Raw genomic sequence first — 23,312 nt, forward strand, 5'->3', positions numbered from 1 at the left:
AGTCCCACCAGCAGAGGGGTCGCTCAGCAAGCCTTAATAGGAGACAAACATCGAGAGGGCAATGACGGGCGTAGAGTCAGGTGTGTTGAAGGCGAGGGAGGTACGCGTCACACCCGGAGAGCCATGTGTGATTTACATGACATGAAATTAATCTACTGACGTTCGTCTGAAGGTCCCTACGCCACAAGGCAGTTTCTACGGTACGTCTTATCAGAGCGAGTTGGTTGAGGGAACTGAAGAGACGGAACATCTACATCGAACTGGTGGATGATGTTATCCATGTCAGTATAACTTCAGTTCTCAACTACCTCAACGAGCTTAGTGGAACTGTAAGCAGCAACAGCCTCGTTTAAGGCATTTTACAGTCTTTCCCAACTTAGACATCCATTCATTCTAAGACGTGGTAGGATCCGCTTCGTATGAATGGATAAATAATTTGCAGGTTTGCTTTGCCACTGACAAAGCATTTCACAAAGAATCAACTCATCTAACTCAAACACTGGAAGCAAGATAACGTCCTAAGTGAAGTTGAACATACTTTTTTTCCTCCCTCCACATAGACATACCCACTATCCCTCCAGTCTTCTCTTGTTAGGTTTACCTTAAGCAATGCATCCGTTTGGCACCTGATTCACTGTAATGTACACTTGACATTTCTTCTTCAGACTGACGTGAAGACGTGATGATCAATCTCTTTATCATCACGTATTGCTCAGCCGTGCATCAGTAGTGTGCTTGGCAAGTGACGAAGTTTCTCTGAATAACACTTGGATCCTTACCTCCACTCTCTAACTCACAACTGACAGCGGATGATTGGCTCTTCTTTAAAGGACTAGTCATTGTGATTATGTATATATATATATATAAAGGTATACGTTTCAAGTACTATAATGCGTCACCATTTCACATCCAGAAACAACTCAGTGTATAGCCTCTGACACCAATAGGTAAGTGCATAAACCATTATACACTGGAGTGAGAGGAAACTACAGCGAGACTGTTCAGTATTCATTTGAAGGAACAGTGACTAAATACATCAGTTCTGTGTTGATCTCCCAGGATACCAGGGGAATCCAGAGGCTAATGTCAAGTTATCGTGAAGCGTCTGATATCTTTCTCATGCAAATGTGGTTCTTAGCTCAATGTTAGCTCTTCGCTCGGTGTGTACTCGTAAATATTACTTTGTTTCTATTCTATTGCACGTGATTTTTGTGGTTTTTCCTTGTTACGGCTGTTGAAATCTGACGGTACGACGATAAGTCAGTTCTATGACAGAGACTTGAAATCTTCGTTTGAATCTGAGGTCTTTGACCGGGTGAAGGTTTTCGAGAGAGAAGAAGCTAGAGTCTGCGGTGGCACCCAGACCTGTGTTAATCACAAGGTCTCATAAGTCACACATCTATACGTGCTCATGCTTGCGTTGCCTTGCTTAGCGAGATCAGTGATCTATCCACTCTACATCGCCTCGTCACGATCTCTACTCTAGCTCCTATGTCGCAACACTGGCGTCGACACCAGCAATGTCGGCACCGACTTCGTAGTGCACCTGCAGCAGGAAGGAAACCCGGCTCGTACGACGCTGTATTACCGGTACCAACGGGTATAATTGACCGGTAGCTACATCAGTATCAATGTCGTCTCATCACTATCACGGAGCCTGTCTGTCACCTTGATGCCGGGGTGTACACTTACACTAATGCGATAGGGTCTGGAATGCTGTACTAAAACGTACAGCCGTCATACTTGTTATCACAGAGTCTTTGACCATCATGAGAGAGAGGGAGGAGGGGGGAAGGGTGGGTTTGTGGCGCTCTGTTTCATCACCACTAGCAACACTAAACACACTTAACACACTGCCCTTATGGACTGGCTTCCTCGGGTTCGTCCTTCGCAACAAGATCGCTCGGGCTGAGAACCACCTCGGAGACAGAGGCCTCCTCGCTCGGGAGAGACGCCGACGCCTCCTCTGTCATACTATAAGCGGGATTATCTATACCGGTCGTCTCTTCCTTCTTGGACTCCAAGAGTTTCTTGGACGAGTGTCTCTGAGGGAAAGTCAGCTCGTCTTCGATCATCTTCCTGTCTAGGTTGGAGATTTCGGTGATCGTACTCAAGCTGCTGGTTCTGTCCCGTTGCGTTTTACCTTGCTGGAGGTCTTTCTTCTCCTGTATGGGCGTGCCTATGTGGAAGTTCACCCCCGAGAGGACGAGTGAAGTGCGCTGGGCGTCTAGATCGTTGGGGTCATGTTTCTTGCTGGCTGGCTGGAGGTGGCGGTTGCGACGGTCGCTGAAGAACCTTAGCGAAGTCGCCTCGACGCCGCTCTGACCTTCCGAAGAGTTCAGGTCATCAATGGTGTAGCTCCTGGTTGTTGTACAGACGATGATGAATCTGCAGAGAAGGAGAGAAGGAAATGATCATATATATGAACAACCCTGTATATGAACAACTTATATGTCATGCTATAAGCTATCTACCTCCCTCTGTTTACGTTATCCAGCCTCGTGATGACCTACGGGCCTAAGAATGAGAATCCTTAGTACCACTTTGAGGCTGAATAAGTTTTGGAAGCTTTGTAGACTTTCCATCACATAACTGAAAACTCTTTGGTCTTGTTATGATAAGTACTGAACGCACTTCTCTTTCTAGTTCACTTGAAAAGTATCCTTAATACCCTTGAATTCCTGGTTTCTAAAGGTAATGTAAGTTGCCATTGTGTTGAAATGTCCTAGAATTTACACTACAATCATTACAGAAAACTCAGCTGTACAGAAACTCTTCGTTGAAAACAGAGGACTGGATTGCCCCCTCAGTGGTATGAGCCAACACCTCACATCATCCTACCGTCTTAGTCGTCCAAGAGCACCACAAGTGATCCATCTCCTGCAGCTCTTAACATCTTTAGCAAGGAAGCATAGCCTAGTAAACCTAACTACCATGACCTTCGAACATTACTTACACGAAAATGAAAGTCATTAGGAGATTGGCCGCTGCCCCGAAGAAGAACTGAGCGCCTGGGAATACGTGGACGGTGGCGTGGTAGATGGCAGTGTAGAGCGAGAAGCTAATCATGGGCATCACTCCGTCCAGAGCACCCATCACCGCAGACACCTTGCCTATCAGGGGTGCGCGAGGGAGAGAGAGAAAAAAAAAAGAAAGGTAAATATTACATTCATACGATGCAGAACTTGACAAGACCTCAACCATAGGGTATAGCCATGTCCAAGACCACGTAATGATCCATATAATCATGATATACACTGGTCTTCCAACGATTCAAAGGCATAAGAAATGTCTGAAACTCTGGAGAATATTTGGCGAAGATCAGGTACTACCAGTGGGACCTGCGTGTATTGGCACGGTAGGCAGTGTCCGTTTTCTATGCTGGGCCGCCTCGCTGGGACCACGGACTTGCCACACTCACCTAACTCATCACCGGTGACGAATTTGGACAGCATCGAGCGGATGGCGATCACGCACGAGTTGACCAGGATGGCACCCACAGGCGCTGCCGGAGGAGGAGGAGGAGGAGGAAGAGGGAGAGAGAAAATAAAGCGTTAACGATAACCGGAGAAAAAAAAATATTGTATTCTGTAGTCAGATCCAAACATTATAAAAACTGTGATAACACTTATCTAAAAGGGAAAAAAAGGTGAGGTTTGCATCGATAATGGTGTTTGCTACGAGGGCTTCGTAAATATTAGGTTGTATTTATGAATACATTCATCATTTGTAAACAGTTTCAAGAGGTTCAGATGATTTTGACACACACACACACACACACACACACACACACTGTCTCTTTCTTACCTATCCAGACAAGGAACTCTGCATCTTTGGAGACAAGACCATACAAGCTGTAGTCAGCGACGGAGGCGAGGGCGCCCAACATGGCCAGGTAGTTGTCTGACACCCCAAGGACCTTCGAGAGCAGGGGCACTGCCACCAGCGATCCTGCAAGATGGGGAGGATGACGCACGGTGAGTCTCCGTCTGTTGACGTGCCTGGCTGTCGACCTGCCTCCTTAGCAGATGTCGCTGCTGCATGTTACTGACAGACTTCTTCATTAGCGGCGGTACCTCTGATAAATCTAGTCCTTGAGTCCTTGTGAAGTACGTAATTTTTCCCCATATATATATATATATATATATATATATATATATATATATATATATATATATATATATATATATATATATATATATATATATATATATATATATATATATATTTCTTTCATACTATTCGCCATTTCCCGCGTTAGCGAGGTAGCGTTAAGAACAGAGGACTGGGTCTTTCAGGGAATATCCTCATCTGGCCCCCTTCTCTGTTCCTTCTTTGGAAAAAAAAAAAAAAAAAAAAAAATATATATATATATATATATATATATATATATATATATATATATATATACACTCTAAGTTTGATTACTCATTGCTTAGGGTGCACATCATGAATGCAAGACTGAGATAAACTTATAAACATTACCTAAACTCATAGGTTCACTTGGAAACTAATGTTAATGTTAACTAACAGGAGGACTCTTGGGGATGATATCTGATTAGCACGACTGACTAGTCCTAATCCTGTTCCTCTGAGTAAAATGAAAGTAAAATCCCCTCAGCTGGACACCCAAGAGAATGTAGACAAAAAAAAAAAAAGAAGAAAAAACAGACTAATTAAACACGTTACATGAACTATAATTTTCTCACATTATTACTCTCGCAAGGTCTATTTAAAAGACCTCTCTCGGGCCTCGGTATTTACCGAGGGGGTTCGCAATGAGGTTCATGTATTGACCACGAGTCAGGTGAAGCCACTCGTTGCTCCTCCTGCCGACGAGATAACGCTGAGGGTCAAAATAATGCAATCCCTTTCACCGGCAGCCCGCGCTACCCCATCGGCTGCAGTTCGTCCACCTACTGAGACATAAATAAAAACCTGCCCTCTCGTGGACCAGCGACTGGCTGGCTGGCTGGCTCGCTGTAGGGGTGTGTGTGTTCGCCTCGCCCGTCAAGATTACGCCAACTCTTCGCTACCATAGCTGCCGTTACGTGTGTCTTGCAAGGGTGGGGTCCCAGTGAAATATGGGCGTACGGTGGACGTGTGAGACTTTCACACTGGAGCCTGGCTGCCCTTTAAACTCTAACAACGCTCTGCAGTTCTTGTATATCCCCTCCCCTTTTTTTTTTTTTTCCTATAAAGTTCACTGGACTGGGTAGCATTCCAGTGTAATATTACAACCCACAACGCAGAAAGCTTACTACATCTGGTTCTGTCGATTTCTTCCATAAGGCGCTGCTGAATGCATTGATATTGTGATGGCTAACACATTATGACCCATCCTCATGTGGAGTCGTGTCACTGGGTATTCATAAAGATGTTTGGGTTTTCGGATGACGTGGGATTAAAATGTGATTCTCATATTCGGTCGAGCAACAGCTTAGGTATAGGGCGTGGCACAGCATGTCACCCACACCTGTTGTTGTCTAGCCAAGTTCTCCTGCCGTCTGGGACACGCTATCCAGGATCCTTTGATGATGGTGGATGGTGAATGGAGAGCGGTAAGGGACGGAGGGGATGATAGACTCAGGTGTCACACCTGGCAAAACCGACACGAGATAGTTGCAGTAACCCAAATGTATTTTCTCCTGTGAACTTCCATGCCATGTTAAATCTCTCCTCAGTGCGTTCGGATTCGTATATCATAGCTGCCGTAGATATCAGTGTCTATATTCATTTGGACGACGAAAAACGCTTTTTATAATGTCTTCAGAGAGAGAGAGAGAGAGAGAGAGAGAGAGAGAGAGAGAGAGAGCCATACCATATGGAAGACTCAGTGTGTCAGTAACATGAAGAAAGTACCCAATAGACATTTTTCCCCGTGTATATATAAATATATATATATATATATATATATATATATATATATATATATATATATATATATATATATATATATATATATATATATATATATATATATATATATATATATATATATATATATATATATATATATATATATATATGTGTGTGTGTGTGTGTGTGTGTGTGTGTGTGTGTGTGTGTGTGTGTTTATATCCCTGACCACTGATTAAGAAACAGGTGTATAGATGACAAAGATAAAGAGTTATATATTGCCAGGTAAACAGATCAACATGATAGTCTGTCCGGACATGAGCTACGCGCGTTGTCAGGTTATGGTGGGTGGGCAGGAGGCTTGGTAACGGGTGGGCGTTGGTTGCCCCGGCAGGAATAGATGGTGGGCGGTCTATTTGGTCGGTCATATGGCCACCCTGGACCACATGGCCACAGGCACCGCAGACAGGTAGGTGTTCTCTCCTCCTGGCTGGTCTGGCAGCTCACCACCCTGCCCGTTTTCTCGCCGACCACCTCCTCTTCCTCCTCCTCCTCCTCCTCCTCCTGCGCCACCACCCTTTTGAAGCTATAGTTCCTCTGTGTCCAACCTCCGCAGTCTTGTGGCAAGTCCTCCTCCGCCACGCTCTGTCCCTCCACGTCTTCCTCCGCGTTCCACCAGCCACGTAGCAAGACGATGGATGTGGAATGAGGACGAACAGAAGCGAAGGAAATAATATAAGAAGAGAAAGACACAGGGCTAAAAATCAATGGAATCATGCAGTCGCTATTGTTATTCAAAAGCCTCGATACTGTTTAGTGCGCGCGCGTGCGGCCCCCGCGGGAGTGCTGGATGATGCAAGCCTCATTGTTAAGTAGGATTCCGATGATGAAATCCTTCAGAAGGATCCGGGATTGTGAGCCAGTAACCGTGCATGCGTAACACCCATGCTACTCGTCTCCCTCACCATCCGTGCTCTGGCCGAACGTACTGACCGTAGGCTTATGACGCAATTACTCACAAGTTGCTGTTTCCAGACATCGTACAGAGGAAGAGCGGAAAAAAAACGTACTGAAGCGTGCAATACACACACTGCTCTCAACGATAATGGGCACCACACCCAGTGATCTCGATTGGAAGTCCAGCTCATAAAAACTCGTCCCGTCGACAAAAAAAAAAAACTGGCTTGGCTCCTGCAGGTGATTGGCGGAGACGCGGGTGTGGGCCGCAAGGCAGGAGGAAGAGAGAGAGAGAGACACACACACACAGACACACACACACATACACAGCCTAAAGCATGTATATAATTCGGTGTCGTCTCATACATTTACGTTATGTCACGTAATGGCGAAGCGCTCCTAGCAGGCAGATCCACCCTTGTCTCTCTTCAGGGGATCGCTCCCCGTGCATGAGGTGTGGAGGAACGCTAAATTACATCTGCATGCAAATGCGTTTCTTCTTAACCGAGTGACGAAGGAGCCTTCAGGCAACGTGGAACGAATGATAAGCAACCCGAGAGAGAGAGAGAGAGAGAGAGAGAGAGAGAGAGAGAGAGAACAACCCACACAATATCGGATGAGATGACTCTTTGCCCTCGAGATGGGATGACAAGTAACTTAACACTGTACAGTGTAGTACTGGTGATCCACATCTGGCCAGCGTCTCTCCATCGCTTCGTCCTGTACCGCTCGCATCGATCAAGTGAATACGAGGCGAATGGCAGAGAGAAAAGTTTGAAAGCTGAGGTAAAGGCATAACACGATGGTATATAACCAGATGCTGCTGCTGCAGTGTTAGGATGCATGAGTTGCAGGTTCTGTTGACTGAAGCTGGAAAGACCAGATACAGAAGTTGCGGAGTCACATGGCAGGTGTTGGACAAGCGCATTACACACGTTGGAGAATACTGAAGTACGCGGAACAATACTTGGGGACGCGAGGGTTTCGGAAAATGAAAGCCTTTGAGAGGCGTGGTCTACTTACTGACGAGCCACTGAGAGGCGTGATCTACTTACTTACGAGCCACTGAGAGGCGTGATCTACTTACTTACGAGCCACTGAGAGGCGTGATCTACTTACGAGCCACTGAGGCGTGATCTACTTACGAGCCACTGAGAGGCGTGATCTACTTACTTACGAGCCACTGAGAGGCGTGATCTACTTACTTACGAGCCACTGAGGCGCGATCTACTTACGAGCCACTGAGAGGCGTGATCTACTTACTTACGAGCCACTGAGGCGTGATCTACTTACGAGCCACTGAGAGGTGTGATCTACTTACTTACGAGCCACTGAGAGGCGTGATCTACTTACGAGCCACTGAGGCGTGATCTACTTACTTACGAGCCACTGAGAGGCGTGATCTACATAATTATGAGCCACTGAGAGGCGTGTTCAACTTATGAGCCGCTGAGAGGCGTGATCTACTAACTTACGAGCCACTGAGAGGCGTGATCTACTTACGAGCCACTGAGAGGCGTGATCAACTAATGAGCCGCTGAGAAGCGTGATCTACTTACGAGCCAGTAAAGGGGGCATGGTCTACTTACCAAGAGCAGCCAGAAGATTCTTGTAGGTGACCCAGAGTCCATAGTTCGTCTCGCGCCAGCCCAGGACCCGTCGTGTGAAGAGGTACATGTAGGCGCCTGTGGCACAGAGGAGGTGGTGAGGAGGAGGAGGGCGGGGGAAGAAAGAATGATGTGGTTAGCGACAGTAGATGTTATGCATGTTCTCGCAACCACTAGGAGAAAAAAAAAAGAAAATTGTAAATTGCTTTTAGATCAGAGCTTGCCAAACTAAAGGGTCACGACGAACATCTACCTGCTCAAGTGTAAAACTTGTTATTTAAGGCCATGAAAGTCGTGAATTTTGAAACCGAGTGGTGAAGTAAAAAAAAAAAAAAAATGGGAAGCTCTGTCTAATTACTGGATCAAATATGATATAAGAACTGAACATGCATCCCTTACTCTCAGTAATGTCAGGTGTTTTATAAGCACTATACATGGTCAACTATTTCATCTAGTATCTTCAAACAGCCAGTGTATACTGTTCTAACCAATCAATTGCTGTAAATGAACTAAAACCTATTCATACAGACAGGTGTGCGTGCTGCAAGTTTACCAAACTCTTACTACCGTCAAAATGTTGTAAATGAAAGTTGTCAAGAGCAGTGTCACTGAATGTCAAACACATCACAACTGAAGGTTACCATAAGACTTCATAAACATCTCTATCACCACTACAAACAGCTCCATGAAAGGCAACATGATGGCGCAGGGTACCACTCCACACCACAGCCATGATACCTCAAAGCTGTTAACTACCACAGTGACACTAACTGCCTTACCAAACCACACGATGATAGAGAAAGTATCGCCTGGTATGGCGTTGCCACACAACGAAAAACCAATATCGAACACTGACACTATGAAAATAAGATAAAAAAAAACCGCTTAAGATGAAAAAAAACGCTTAACACTATTTTATCACAGTGCCACTTTAACTCGCATGATGCCTCAAATTGTATATCAATAACCAGCATCGTGTATGTCTCTGCATCTCAAACGACCCCCTTGTGAAAGTGACACATTGACGACTGCCAAGACCAAGTAGCAAGGAACACACAAAGAGACCTTCTCTTTCATCATTGGGTGACACAGACGACAAAACTAATGAGAAATAAACTCCCCCAATGTCGGCAAAGGTGACTATGTTTGTGAATCTTGTCCTTCAAGCCCCATTCCAGTGGCACAAGAAATATCATTAGGTTTGACGATGAAGGTCAAGGGAATTGCCCAACACCTTAGGAATATGTACACCTTTGGCCGAAAGGGGGAAAAAACATGTGACAGAGTGTAATATTAACGACGCTGATATTCAAGATTTTGTTTGTAATACGGACATTCAGTTCTCATGTTGCTTTTATCATTTCATATTGGAGATACAAATATGTTTCCTTCACTGCATAAGTCTCACCTTCAGTTGTCAGAGGAAAATATATTGTAGCGTAACTATACGTCTGTGGCTGTTGTATTCCTATGATCCTTGATTGCGTGAGGGAGTCTCTCTGTACAGACCTACTACCTTCACAAGTCCTTAAACCACAACCCTGAACCTGAGCCATGGGAATATTAAGCGGGGTACATCCCAAAAGCCAAATGTCATCAGCCGCCCTCAGCTGTGTTGCCACTGGCCTTGAGAACTGTTAGCTGAGGCGATGGTGTTGTGAATCAGCCTCACACACTGTGAGGCGAGGCTGTGAAGTAGCCACAAAATGAGGTGATGAGGTTGTGAGGTAGCCACACAGGAAGATGAGGATGTGAGGCAGGTATATACACACTCTCTGACATGAGGTTTTTAAGAGGCGGAGAAACACAGACACGGGAAAAAAAAAAAATTTGCCACACACTGTTGAATCACTGCCGAGTCTCTGTTGTGTTTACTTTGGTTCTTCCTTTAACAAGATGACGTATCAATCTGCTTCCAGGTTTTTCTGCTGGTTTTTATGGCGTCAGAATTTAATGACATGTATCTTCACAGATTGAGAGATACACTGCTAGTTACCTAGGCGTTGTGTTTATCACTCAATGATCTGCGTGTAATTTGGAGCGATGTAAGGGTCGTGACAATGGTTTACAGATCGTTAATCAAGCTATATCAGACCTGAATTATGGAGACCAAAAGGCAAATGACAATTCGTCAACTAAGAAAAATTTTACGGTGCAGAACACGACATGATTGGCCAATGAAGACGAATGATCCAATGATATGGTTTGCCAACTCCTGAGACTCTATCAGGTGGGATGACACACCACAAAGCACTAAACGACCTTCGAATTTAGTCGTCTCTCAAATCAAGGTTCAGAACACAGACTATGGGATAATCTCAGGGTATAAAGATAACGGAACATGACCATCGTCTCTGGACGCGTCTTCCTTCACCTTCTGCCCAATCTAGATCGCCAGTCTGTTGTCAGGTGAGGTGGGTAGCAACACTTCTCGTCCCGAATAGGTCATGCCCACACCTGCTGCCCTCCCTAACCAGATTAGTTACGAGGTGCAAGAAAAAAAAAAGAAGAAAAGAGAGAATAGAACAAATGAGGACTTACCACGACCCAGACGACGGAGTAGGTTACACAAGATGAGCAAGAGGATGAAGGCCCGTACGAGTCCTCCCCTGGCTTTGAAGGTGCAGCGGAACGAGTCGACGATCCGCTCGTAGTTGAAGAAGTCAGCAATCATCTTCCACAAGGATATATCGTTACTCGACTCGTCGATTTCCTTGGGTTTCTTCATCGACACGTGAACGGAGGTTGGTTTCTCACCGCTAACCTGCTCCTCCGTCTTCTTCGACAGCTTGCTCTTGGCGAAGGGACCGTGGCTTTCGGGCAGGAAGACCAGATAGATGAGCGAGACACAATGCATCAGCACTGACGTGCCGAAGAGCACTTGGTAACCCCCGTATTTGTATATGTACGTCCCCATCAGGGTTCCGATGGGGCCACCAAGATACCAGATGCTGTTCGCGAGCCCGACCCTCATCGTCCTGGTCTCCTCTGAGGTGACGTCACTGATGTAGGCGTTGGCGGCGGTGAGGAAAGACACAGTGCCGCCTCCCAGGGAGTCCATGAGGGCCGCTACCAGGAGATACTCGACCGGCCACTCAGTGACCCAGGAGTTGAGGAGGTAGCCGAAGGCCCAGCAGAAGTGGCCGAGGGTGGCGATGTAGAGCGGCACCTTCCTGCCGTACTTGTCGCTCCAAGCGCCCATGAACAGGATGAAGAAGAGGGGCAGGAACGCCATAATGATCCCGTTGTACATCCCGAACATGCTGAAGGCCTGCTGCATCTTGATGTTTTCTTCCGGGTAGTGGGATAAGTTGGCACACATCTCAGACGTCAGGTTCAGGTTGACTAGACAGATCTTATCCATCTGGAGATTCTCGACGAAGACGATCATGACGGAGTAACCGAGGCCGTCGAGCAGCATGACTGGCTCCACAGCCATTGAAAAGATGACCCTCAGTTTGAGCCACAGAGCCCAAGCTACCGCAGGAGGTGCCAGGGGACATGGCTTTGGCTGGTGCTCCTTGTCCTCTCCCCATGCCGGCGCCGCACACTTGATGCGTTTCTGTCACAGAAGGGGGGGGAAAAAAAAGGAGAGGTGATGCAACTTACATTCAAATATTTTCACGTTTATTTGTGCAATAATTCGCTGCAGCTATTCACACACACACACACACATACACACACACACACCACATGAAGCGCCGGTCTGCCCTGTTCACTGAGCCATTAACGAAGCAAAACATTTACACAGGAACACGAAAGTATGCATTGGTGTTGATGACCACGGACGACGACACTTAAAACACCAGCGTAATGTAAGAAAGGTTCAATTCTTCATTTCTCTTAACAGCAAGTACCACTTTACGATGAGGACAGTTCCGTAAATTTCACACTTCACACCTAGGTGGTTTGTGATGGTCACTGAGCGTTCGGAAATGTTCCACTTCACTGTGTCACTCTTGGTCTGGAGAGGAAACCACACACACTTTGGCATAGGCACACACACGCACACACACTAGAGGTGGTGCGGACATGCGCAACGGGCAGTGAGGCTATTACACACACAAAATATACACATACACTTATCCATTCAATTGAGGACGAACTCTTAAAAGAGTTTCCAGACAAGTTAAATAATACACGTGAGGGATTGACGCCACATACAGAGGATATCCCAAACGCTATTGGCTACGTCAGTTTAATTCCCTCCGGTGAACTATTGAGCACTTTGATACTACGTTAGATGCATGTAAACGCTTCATGGCAAGATCTTTAAGTTCTAAACCTCAGACTGGAATACATGATGGACATTTGCTGAAAACCTTAAGATTATGAAATCAATATGATCATCACATAACAGCAACAACATACACTCAGTAAAAGGATTATATGTATATATATATATATATATATATATATATATATATATATATATATATATATATATATATATATATATGTTTGTTTGTATATAATTCACAAGTCATGGGATTCAAAACATAGCCTGAAAAATCAAGAGAGTTAGCCAACTGTGCCGTAGATCGTACTATTGTTGCAGACTTCATGACTGCGTATGGGGAGAGAGTGATGTTGTTCTAAGGCCGACCGCAGCTTTAGTAAACTTTGGTCAGGGTTGCTCTGGGCCTCGTCACCTCTGCGCAGCTTCACAGCGCATCTCACCACCAACCAAACCCCCCCTCCTCCTTCACCCTCTCCCCCATCATCACCCCCAGCACACCCCCCCAACCACCAATCCCCCCCCTATCTTTTTTTTTTTTTATCTTCGTCACCTTCATGCAGAAATGGCACTAACGTGTTTATATCGCCATCGTTTAAATCCAGTCGGGAGAGAGTGCTTTTGTGATCTTTCTGCTCGTTTCCAGAAGGCGTTCACTGGAACATAACTCGTCGAAAACATTATGATCATTTTGGGACATCTTCTCTTGCTGCACCAGTCGGTCACGACGTCAGGTTGGGGGTGTGGGGGTGAGGTGAGGGGGGGAGGAAACACAAGAGTGCAAGACCAGCAGCCAATCAAAAACGGTGTAAGGCCAACGCAAGCCGATGGTGGGAACCAATCCGTGGGTCTGGACCACACCCCGCACTCTTCACTGCCAAGGCCTCCCTTTGCTTTGACCCCCAGTCCCTCCCTCCTCCTTTTGCCTCCAGGATCAGAACCTTCGGAGACACCGTGGAGACCACTAGGTGCAGGAATATGGCCCTCCATTTCAACTTCTCAGTTTGAGTTTCGAATTCGTGAAGGTTGCGCCATTTATCTCCTCTTTTTTTTTCTTTTTTTTTGCATATAGGTACAAACATTTTCAGTAGAACATCTGAGGGTCGTTTTCTGGTGCCCAGGGGCTCGAGTTGTGTCATCTGTGATCATACGTGACAGCTCTTTGAAAACCTAGTGTGCACAGTACAGTTACAAACATCATTACGAATGGGTGGATAACCCCAAAAAAAATAATAATAGATATACGATAGTTTTTCTACTATCGACTCGGGTGAGCTGAAACAAAATACAAAATCCAGCTCCGATTATGATGAGCAGAGTTGGGGAGGAGGGGTGTCATTTTGCGAGTGAAGAGCCCGCCCGTCAAGGGAAAAGTCAGTGTATAGGAGTCACTAGTCGGCCTTGCTTCGATCTTGTGTGTTGTCATCTTTGACATCTCGTCTTGCGCACACACCCTCACCCTCATAAAAACCTACAGTCGTGTTAAACTTATCTTGGTTGACACGTTCACTACACCTTCGCTTGGACTCCCTATCCTGTCTGATTCTCCTGTTTATCTGTCTCTCTTTTCCTGTCCATCCGTCTGTCATGGCCATTTTTCCTCTCGTATATCTTCTAATGTTCTTATTCTGTCGCTCTTCACCTGGACTTCCCAAGTCCACATTGTATATTAGCACCATGACAGGTTCAGTTTATTACCACCGTTCTAAATGCACAGTATATCGCTGTCCACGTATGCACAACAGCATAACCATCCTCCCTCTACTACACTGACTCTGTACCAGTGTCTACACTGCTGACGCTGACTCCATTGCTATTATCCTGACATCATCTCTCTCTCTCTCTCTCTCTCTCTCTCTCTCTCTCTCTCTCTCTCTCTCTCTCTATCTATCTATCTATCTATCCATCTATCTATCTATCTATCTATCTATATATATATATATATATATATATATATATATATATATATATATATATATATATATTTTTTTTTTTTTTTTTGTCGCTGTCTCCCGCGTTTGCGAGGTAGCGCAAGGAAACAGACGAAAGAAATGGCCCAACCCCCCCCCCCATACACATGTACATACACACGTCCACACACATAAATATACATACCTACACAGCTTTCCATGGTGTATATATATATATATATATATATATATATATATATATATATATATATATATATATATATATATATATATATTTATATATATATATATATATATATATATATATATATATATATATATATATATATATATATATATATATATAAAAGATGTAGTTATATAACCATTGGCGCGAGTGTGTTTTTGACACCCTAACTTAGCAAAAAATTTTTCGACAAATGAAACGCACAGGTAAATAAAGAACAGAAAAACAAGCAAAGGAGAGAAAACGGAGCGGTGGGACTCGATGCCACGAGATGTTTTGGTCACGTGTGGTGTTGAGGAGCCCTGAGGATGTAGGCGTGAATGAGAACGGCTCCGTCAGAAGGGGGGGGTGACCGGTTAGCGGCCGGCCAGCCGGCACACCGGGAGACTCTATACATCTCTCTGTTGGGGCTCGGCGGCGCGCGCAACACCCTCCCTACCCAACCCCCATACCCCTGTTGACGGTCCACCCCAGACCCCCAGGGTTCGAGGTCACATCTACTTGCGAAGGCAGTGCCTCCTGTTACCTCCAACGCAAACGTAGATCTATTACCTACCTACACAAACCTTACGAAGGAATATCGATAACTATTTAAGTTTCTCTCTTAGTCCACAAGGGGGAGGAGGACCTGGATTAATCAGCAGAAGGCGCGAGTGTGGCTGGTAGCGTCTGGCAATAGTGAGACATGATTTAAGAAGTCGGTGGTAGCTGTGCCCAAAGGGAAGCACAGGGGAACTCCCGCCTCCACCACTTTGCTCAGTTGCATAATTCTTTTTATATCTTTATATATATAGCTGAAGATGACCCCACTCACACACACACATACACACACACACACTCACACACACACGCGCATGTTCAAGTGGCAGCGCAGGGATGATGTATAGTTTGTGGTAGTTTAGATTGTTTGGATGACGCGATAAAGAGAATTTATGCTGATTTGATATCTACGAAGTTAACTGCATTGTTGGTTGGTTTCTATAATTGTTATTAAATGCAACATGAAAGATTTCATGTATCATTTCAGAGTATACTCCGTTTTCTCTGAAACGTAAAGAGACTGTGAAGAATTTTATCGAATTTTATCGTCTTAGATTCGTGCTTTTAGAATGATGCTTCCCATAACGACTTAGAAATTTACTCTTGAAAATCAGGTCCTCTTAAAAGAGACTTCGATCTCGTAAACAGGAGATCCTGTGGCGTTTGTTAAGACCTATTCTAAATCAGATTGAGTTCAGGATAGTATGTAGTCTCTGAGCTCTGGAATCTACATCATAATCTCGGAGCGCAAGAAAAACTGCAGTGAACACAGAGGGATCTTGTAGTGAGGCGGCTCCAGATGATGAGAGGCGATCACCCAGTCATTTGCGTGCTAGCCATGTACAATGCACCTATTAGCAACTACGTCACCATGTGTGCTACACTTTCATAATTACGCCATTTACAGAACACATGCACGTAACTTCGCTATATATATATATATATATATATATATATATATATATATATATATATATATATATATATATATTGCGCTACCTCGCAAACGCGGGAGACAGCGACAAAGCAAAATAAATTAATAAATATATATATATATATATATATATATATATATATATATATATATATATATATATATATATATATATATATATATATACATATATATATATATATATATATATATATATATATATATATATATATATATATATATATATATATATATATATATATATATACATATATATATATATATTGGAAAGGATCACAATTTTGCGCGTGATCAAGACATTCCTATGAGTCCACGGGGAAAGTGAAACACGAAAAGTTCCCAAGTGCACTTTCGTGTAATAATTACATCATCAGGGGAGACACAAGAGAGAAATATAACAGTCAGTTGATATGCATCGAAGAGACGAAGCAAGGACGCCATTTGGTAAACATGTGATTGTCCAATATATATATATATATATATATATATATATATATATATATATATATATATATATATATATATATATATATATATATATATATATATTGGACATATCAATAACTAGACAACGACAGAGACCATAGCCGTAATCATTATAACTTCTTTTCTATTTCTTATTCTATCTCGTTTTTCCTTTGCGCGATTCCATCTGAAATGTCAGTCTCATGGGGTACCACCTCGTATCTTGCGAATCATGACGGCACGTTCTTGGAAACACGAGAGCTGCGTCTCTACACCAACACCACCACCAGCAGCTCCCCAACAACAAACGGCTGGGTGAAGGAGACACAGAGGTCCCGCCAGAAGCAACCGCAGGCGTCTTCGGCGAAGTTGGGTCGTTCCTCCTTCGCGCTGTGTAGTATCCCTCCCTACCAGGCATTCCTTTACCATATGGGCGAACGCTGGCACTTTTAAGGAACGGAGATGTCAACCTCCTTCCCATTTCTCTTCCTCCTCCTCCTCCTCCAGAAAGGCCGTAATGCTGGAATGCACCGACCCCTTCCACGTTAGGTATTTCTATGTAGTATTGTGGTCGGACCGAGTTTCTTTCGCCCAAGGCGGCGTTGGTGTGGTGGGTAGAGGCAACAAACAGGTTACGCGAGCAGCTCTTGCTTAACCGAATGCTTCTATCTCTTACGACACTTCTCAAAACATATGCAGCCCCGGTGACTCGGGCCCTTGCAAGATGAATTGTTTATCCATTGCCTGTGAAGTGAGAGCATTTGCTTGAATTTCTCTGATCGTGTTGAAAAATTCGACAATATGAGAATTCGAGGGAGACTGCAGATAACCTGGGTTTCCTTCACTAATAATGATGATAGATATAATAATAAAAACAGTAATATTATTAGCAATAATGATCATTATAATCATTATCATAATAATAGTAGTAGTATTGATAATGATAATTATAATGATAATAATGATGATGATAATGATAATAATAATAATGATAATAATAATGATAATGATAATAATAATAATAATAATAATAATAATAATGATAATAATAATAATAATAATAATGATAATAATAATGATAATGATAATAATAATGATAATAATAATAATAATAATAATAATAATAATAATAATAATAATAATAATAATAATAATAATGATAATAATAATAATGATAATAATAATGATTTTTTTTTTTTTTTTTTTTTATACTTTGTCGCTGTCTCCCGCGTTTGCGAGGTAGCGCAAGGAAACAGACGAAAGAAATGGCCCAACCCCCCCCCCCCCCCATACACATGTACATACACACGTCCACACACGCAAATATACATACCTACACAGCTTTCCATGGTTTACCCCGGACGCTTCACATGCCTTGATTCAATCCACTGACAGCACGTCAACCCCTGTATACCACATCGCTCCAATTCACTCTATTCCTTGCCCTCCTTTCACCCTCCTGCATGTTCAGGCCCCGATCACATAAAATCCTTTTCACTCCATCTTTCCACCTCCAATTTGGTCTCCCTCTTCTCCTCGTTCCCTCCACCTCCGACACATATATCCTCTTGGTCAATCTTTCCTCACTCATTCTCTCCATGTGCCCAAACCATTTCAAAACACCCTCTTCTGCTCTCTCAACCACGCTCTTTTTATTTCCACACATCTCTCTTACCCTTACGTTACTTACTCGATCAAACCACCTCACACCACACATTGTCCTCAAACATCTCATTTCCAGCACATCCATCCTCCTGCGCACAACTCTATCCATAGCCCACGCCTCGCAACCATACAACATTGTTGGAACCACTATTCCTTCAAACATACCCATTTTTGCTTTCCGGGATAATGTTCTCGACTTCCACACATTTTTCAAGGCTCCCAAAATTTTCGCCCCCTCCCCCACCCTATGATCCACTTCCGCTTCCATGGTTCCATCCGCTGACAGATCCACTCCCAGATATCTAAAACACTTCACTTCCTCCAGTTTTTCACCATTCAAACTCACCTCCCAATTGATATTGATAATAATAATAATAATAATAATAATAATAATAATAATAATAATAATAATAATAATAATAATGATAATAATAATGACAATAATGATAATGATAACAAGAAGAATCTTTCTCCTGTCTTCGCGAGACAGATTCAGGAACTAGAGAACAATGGTCTCATTTGCTTACATCCAGCCTCTTGATGTCAATAATAATGTACAGACACAAGAGTTCAAGCCACAGCCAAGGCCGGCACACTACTTCACAGTATACATCTCCCTCTGTAGCTTGCGCTACGTTGCTCCTCTTGAAAATTCAACCCCGTCTGTTTAAAGTCCACTTGAAGCTTAAACTCCACCGTTCCATCTCTCCCTCCAGAACCTACACATAGTAGACCCTTTTTGTCAATCTCTCTTCACTTATCCTCTCCCTGTGTCCTACCCGTTCCAGAGGAACCTAGCCAACCCCCCTCAATCAAGCTATGCTCTCTGCCACTTACCTGATCGTCATTTTCCACGCAGTCGACCATACCTTACGCAAGCTAAATATCCTCTTCAGGCGTTTCATTTCCCAGTACGTCCTGCCTTTTACTTTCCGTTCAGGGTCAAAAACCCGCATCCATACAACATTCTCGGGATTACTCAACCACCACACAAACCCGTCCTTACCCTTACAAACAGTTATATATTCAGCCCCCACTCTCAACTTGCCTAGAACCTTAACTCCCTCCTCCGCCCTATGACTCACTTCGGCACCATGGTTCCATCTGCTCCCATATCCACTCCCAGGGACCTACAGCAGCTGCACAGAACGTCCCGATACTTTGATATTAACGTGTCAGTTTGCACAAGGCTTCCATCAATCCTACTCTCTTATCACTACCCCATTTGCCAACGACTATCACCCTGTAGCTAGCCTTTTCCCAAAACATACCACATACCTATTATCATCCTCCTCGAACTCAGTCACAGTGCACTTAACTAGTTATATGCATCTTCCGTTGCTTGTTGCTAGTTCCTCGTGCGTTTTCTTCACTGCCATCCTCCTCTTGTTGTTTCTCTCATACTAATTACCTCCTTTAAAAGCATTTCTTTTTTTTTCTCTCTCTCTTTCCTTGAAGTTAATCGTTACTCTCTCTCTCTCTCTCTCTCTCTCTCTCTCTCTCTCTCTCTCTCTCTCTCTCTCTCTCTCTCTCTCTCTCTCTCTCTCTCTCTCTCTCTCTCTCTCTCTCTCTCTCTCTCTCTCTCTCTCTCTCTCTCTCTCTCTCTCTCCAAAATTTCTCAATTGCTCTTTTTTTTTTTCCAGCTTTCGTACCTTTCATTTGACTTTCCACTGGGTGTTTCTTGTACTCCTCCCAGTCACACATGTAACTCCTTTGCTGCAGATAACGATCATACATATCTCCTCCCAAGATATGTTGTTATTCACCTCGAAGATCACAATCATCACTCCCTCTCTCTCTCCATCATTCATTATCTCTTCAGCTCTCCTACCCTTCTCTTAATCATCCTCCTCCCAGTCAGGTGCAACACTTCCCTACAGATATTGTCTTCTTGTGCCCTAGCAACATAACTTTTCTCATTCCGTCACTCACAGCCCGATCTCATACGTCCGCAGCCCACCTCCCACATGCAACACAGTTCTATGGAGGGTTCAACGTATTTCAACCCTAAATCTTATAGGGTTCGAATTAGAGAGTTAAGGATTATCAGATATAAATAGGTTTGCAGATGGTTCTGAACATTTATGAATTGCAAACGTGCTTCGGTACGTAACTTGTTCTTAGTGAGACTACATTCGGTTTCTTTAAATCCATCGTTTATATACATATATATATATATATATATATATATATATATATGTATATATATATATATATATATATATATATATATATATATATATATATATATATATATATATATATATATATATATATATATATATATATATATATATATATATATATATATATATATATATATATATATATATATATACATATATATATATATATATATATATATATATATATATATATATATATATATATATATATATATATATATATATATATATATATATATATATATATATATATATATGTATATATATATATATATATATATATATATATATATATATATATATATATATATATATATATATATATATATATATATATATATATATATATATACATATATATATATATATATATATATATATATATATATATATATATATATATATATATATATATATATATATATATATATATATATATATATATATATATATATATATATATATATATATATATATATATATATATAAATATATATAATATATATATATATATATATATATATATATATATATATATATATATATATATATATATATATTGGTGTGTGTAATTACCCATTTGTATCACATAAGGAAGGAGCTCTCCACACTCATGGACCCTCATCTGTTCCTGTGTCATGTTGAGCGAGCCATACATACACTTAGTGAGACGCAGTCATGAATTCGACACTTCTGTTTTTTCAAGTTTTCTCCCGTTCCTCCCAGTTCACTTCACTGGCCTCACACACACACACACACACACACACATATTCCACTATTGAGTTAACTGGAAGCAATATTTCCGGACGGACCTCCTGGACCCCTGTAAGCGTCCAGCGTCCCGCTGTGGCCTTTAAGTGTTTGTGTGTGGCGTCTCATAGCTTCCAGGAGTGCTGCCATGGTCATCTTGAAGAAGCTTGGTTAAGGCACATGTGTGTGTGTGTGTGTGTGTGTGTGTGTGTGTGTGTGTGTGTGTGTGTGTGTGTGTGTGTGTGTGTGTGTGTGTGTGCGCGCGCGCGCGCCAGTGATTAGGCATAAATGTATACTTAATTGTGTTTACATGAATGAGAGAGAAGAGAGGTATTCTTTTTTCTATATGTTCATGCACGTAAACTGAATCGCAAATCTTATCACTCATACGCTGGCCATATAACACTTCACGTAAAGGCGACGCGTTAGAATCAGATAAGAAAATAGGGGGGGAAAAAAAAGAACTTATCCTCTTTTCAGTATGTAAAACGAACGAGAAAACACATATCTTAGGGCTCGTCTTTATCTGGGGATTACGTCACAATGTTGTCAAAAGGTTCCATTACAACACTCTGAGATTTACCTCCTGAGTCATGGACGGACAGACCCCACAAGGCTTAGGTTTGAGGCAGTGCAAGCTCCTCCGCGGATGACAGGACGCAACTGAAGCTAGCAAGAGTGACACACACTTTATATATAAAGGCAGCTTGATCCTGGTATAAGGAAGGGGAAGAGAGAGAGAGAGAGAGACACACACACACACACACAAGGCGGGTACCATCCTCCTCCTCCTCACGGTTCCCCGCGCCCTACCGCATCTCCCGCAAGTTAGTTCCCCGCCGTCCCCGAGGTCTCACACACGGGGGGCGCCTCTCTCTCCGAGTGGCCACTCCCACTTCGCCTATCAGAGGCAGTGGTGCTTCGTCCGGGAAGTGGTCGGGAACAGCACGGCGCTCTTCGAAGAGGTTGGAAGGAGGTGGGGAGGTGGTAATTTGGGGAGGGTTACGTGGTGCGCGTCAGTAATCCTCATCTTTCATTTCATCTCACACAACACCCTTATGGTCATCTGTCTCAATATAGTTCACCCAGGGTCCTTGAAAGGGTCCTTGGTGTTATATCCACGACACATTGTCTAGGTAGGTGCTCCTACATCATCGAGGTTGCGCTACCACCAAGGGAAATGATATGGACTCCCCTGGAAAATGATCAGACCATGATAGGGCCTCAACCAAGGGTAAAAGTTTCACTTATCGTGTAACCATGTGGGTGAGAGAGAGAGAGAGAGAGAGAGAGAGAGAGAGAGAGAGAGAGAGAGAGAGAGAGAGAGAGAGAGAGAGAGAGTACTCGTTCGGGTATCACAGTTTCAAGGGCCGGGCGTCTATCACGCGAAACGATCTCACGTTCACCCCTCCCCCAGCGCGCGCCCTGCCAACCAGCCAACCAGCCAGCCAGCCTACCTCCCCCAGCGCGCCCTGCCAGCCTATAGCCTACCGGCCCCAGACAGGATGTTCAGACACGATCTCACAGCTTGGATGAGGATGGTATACCATATAAAGAGAGAATAGGTGACGGGATACACGAGCCGACACGTGCAGCGCTCTCAACCGCAGAGAGACACTAAGTCGTGTCATAATATTGCTGGCGAAGCACGATCGTAATCACCCAGCTGGATCACAAGAAATTCGGTATGATGATGAGGGATAAGTGCGCGCCCTGGGATACAGTTAGCAAATGAAGGTTAACTCCATTTGCCATGGAAGGGATCGCAAGCAACCATGTGAAACATCACTACAAATAGACGTGTATATGAATACACACACACACACACACACACACACACACACACACACACACACACACACACACACACACACACATTTGCCTACGCAGTTATACATGCTCTTTTGTTTACAGTCACTACCCCAGGATCCCTC

At 43.3% G+C, this 23,312-nt stretch overlaps 1 protein-coding gene and 1 long non-coding RNA gene across 4 annotated transcripts in view; one reads left to right on the top strand and one right to left on the bottom strand.

The window, feature by feature from the left end:
- LOC139753444 (uncharacterized) overlaps nt 1-23,312 on the top strand; it is a 93,590-nt gene that overhangs the window by 43,043 nt on the left and 27,235 nt on the right. The gene's annotated exons all lie outside the window — the stretch shown is intronic.
- Nucleotides 550-22,037, bottom strand: LOC139753442 (probable peptidoglycan muropeptide transporter SLC46). Of its 2 annotated transcripts, none has more exons than XM_071669953.1 (7): nt 21,962-22,037; nt 10,965-11,985; nt 8,406-8,501; nt 3,808-3,951; nt 3,422-3,505; nt 2,957-3,113; nt 550-2,388 (listed from the first exon to the last, which is right to left on the bottom strand). In XM_071669953.1, the coding sequence occupies exons 1-7, from the start codon at nt 21,971-21,973 to the stop codon at nt 1,860-1,862; spliced, it is 2,043 nt and encodes a 680-aa protein (XP_071526054.1). In that variant the 5' UTR covers nt 21,974-22,037; the 3' UTR covers nt 550-1,859. The 2 variants fall into 2 exon arrangements, with proteins under 2 accessions (XP_071526054.1, XP_071526052.1); XM_071669951.1 differs by lacking the exon at nt 21,962-22,037 and adding an exon at nt 12,971-13,062.

This window comes from Panulirus ornatus, chromosome 14 (genome assembly GCF_036320965.1).
Source record: "Panulirus ornatus isolate Po-2019 chromosome 14, ASM3632096v1, whole genome shotgun sequence".
Lineage (NCBI taxonomy): Eukaryota > Metazoa > Arthropoda > Malacostraca > Decapoda > Palinuridae > Panulirus > Panulirus ornatus.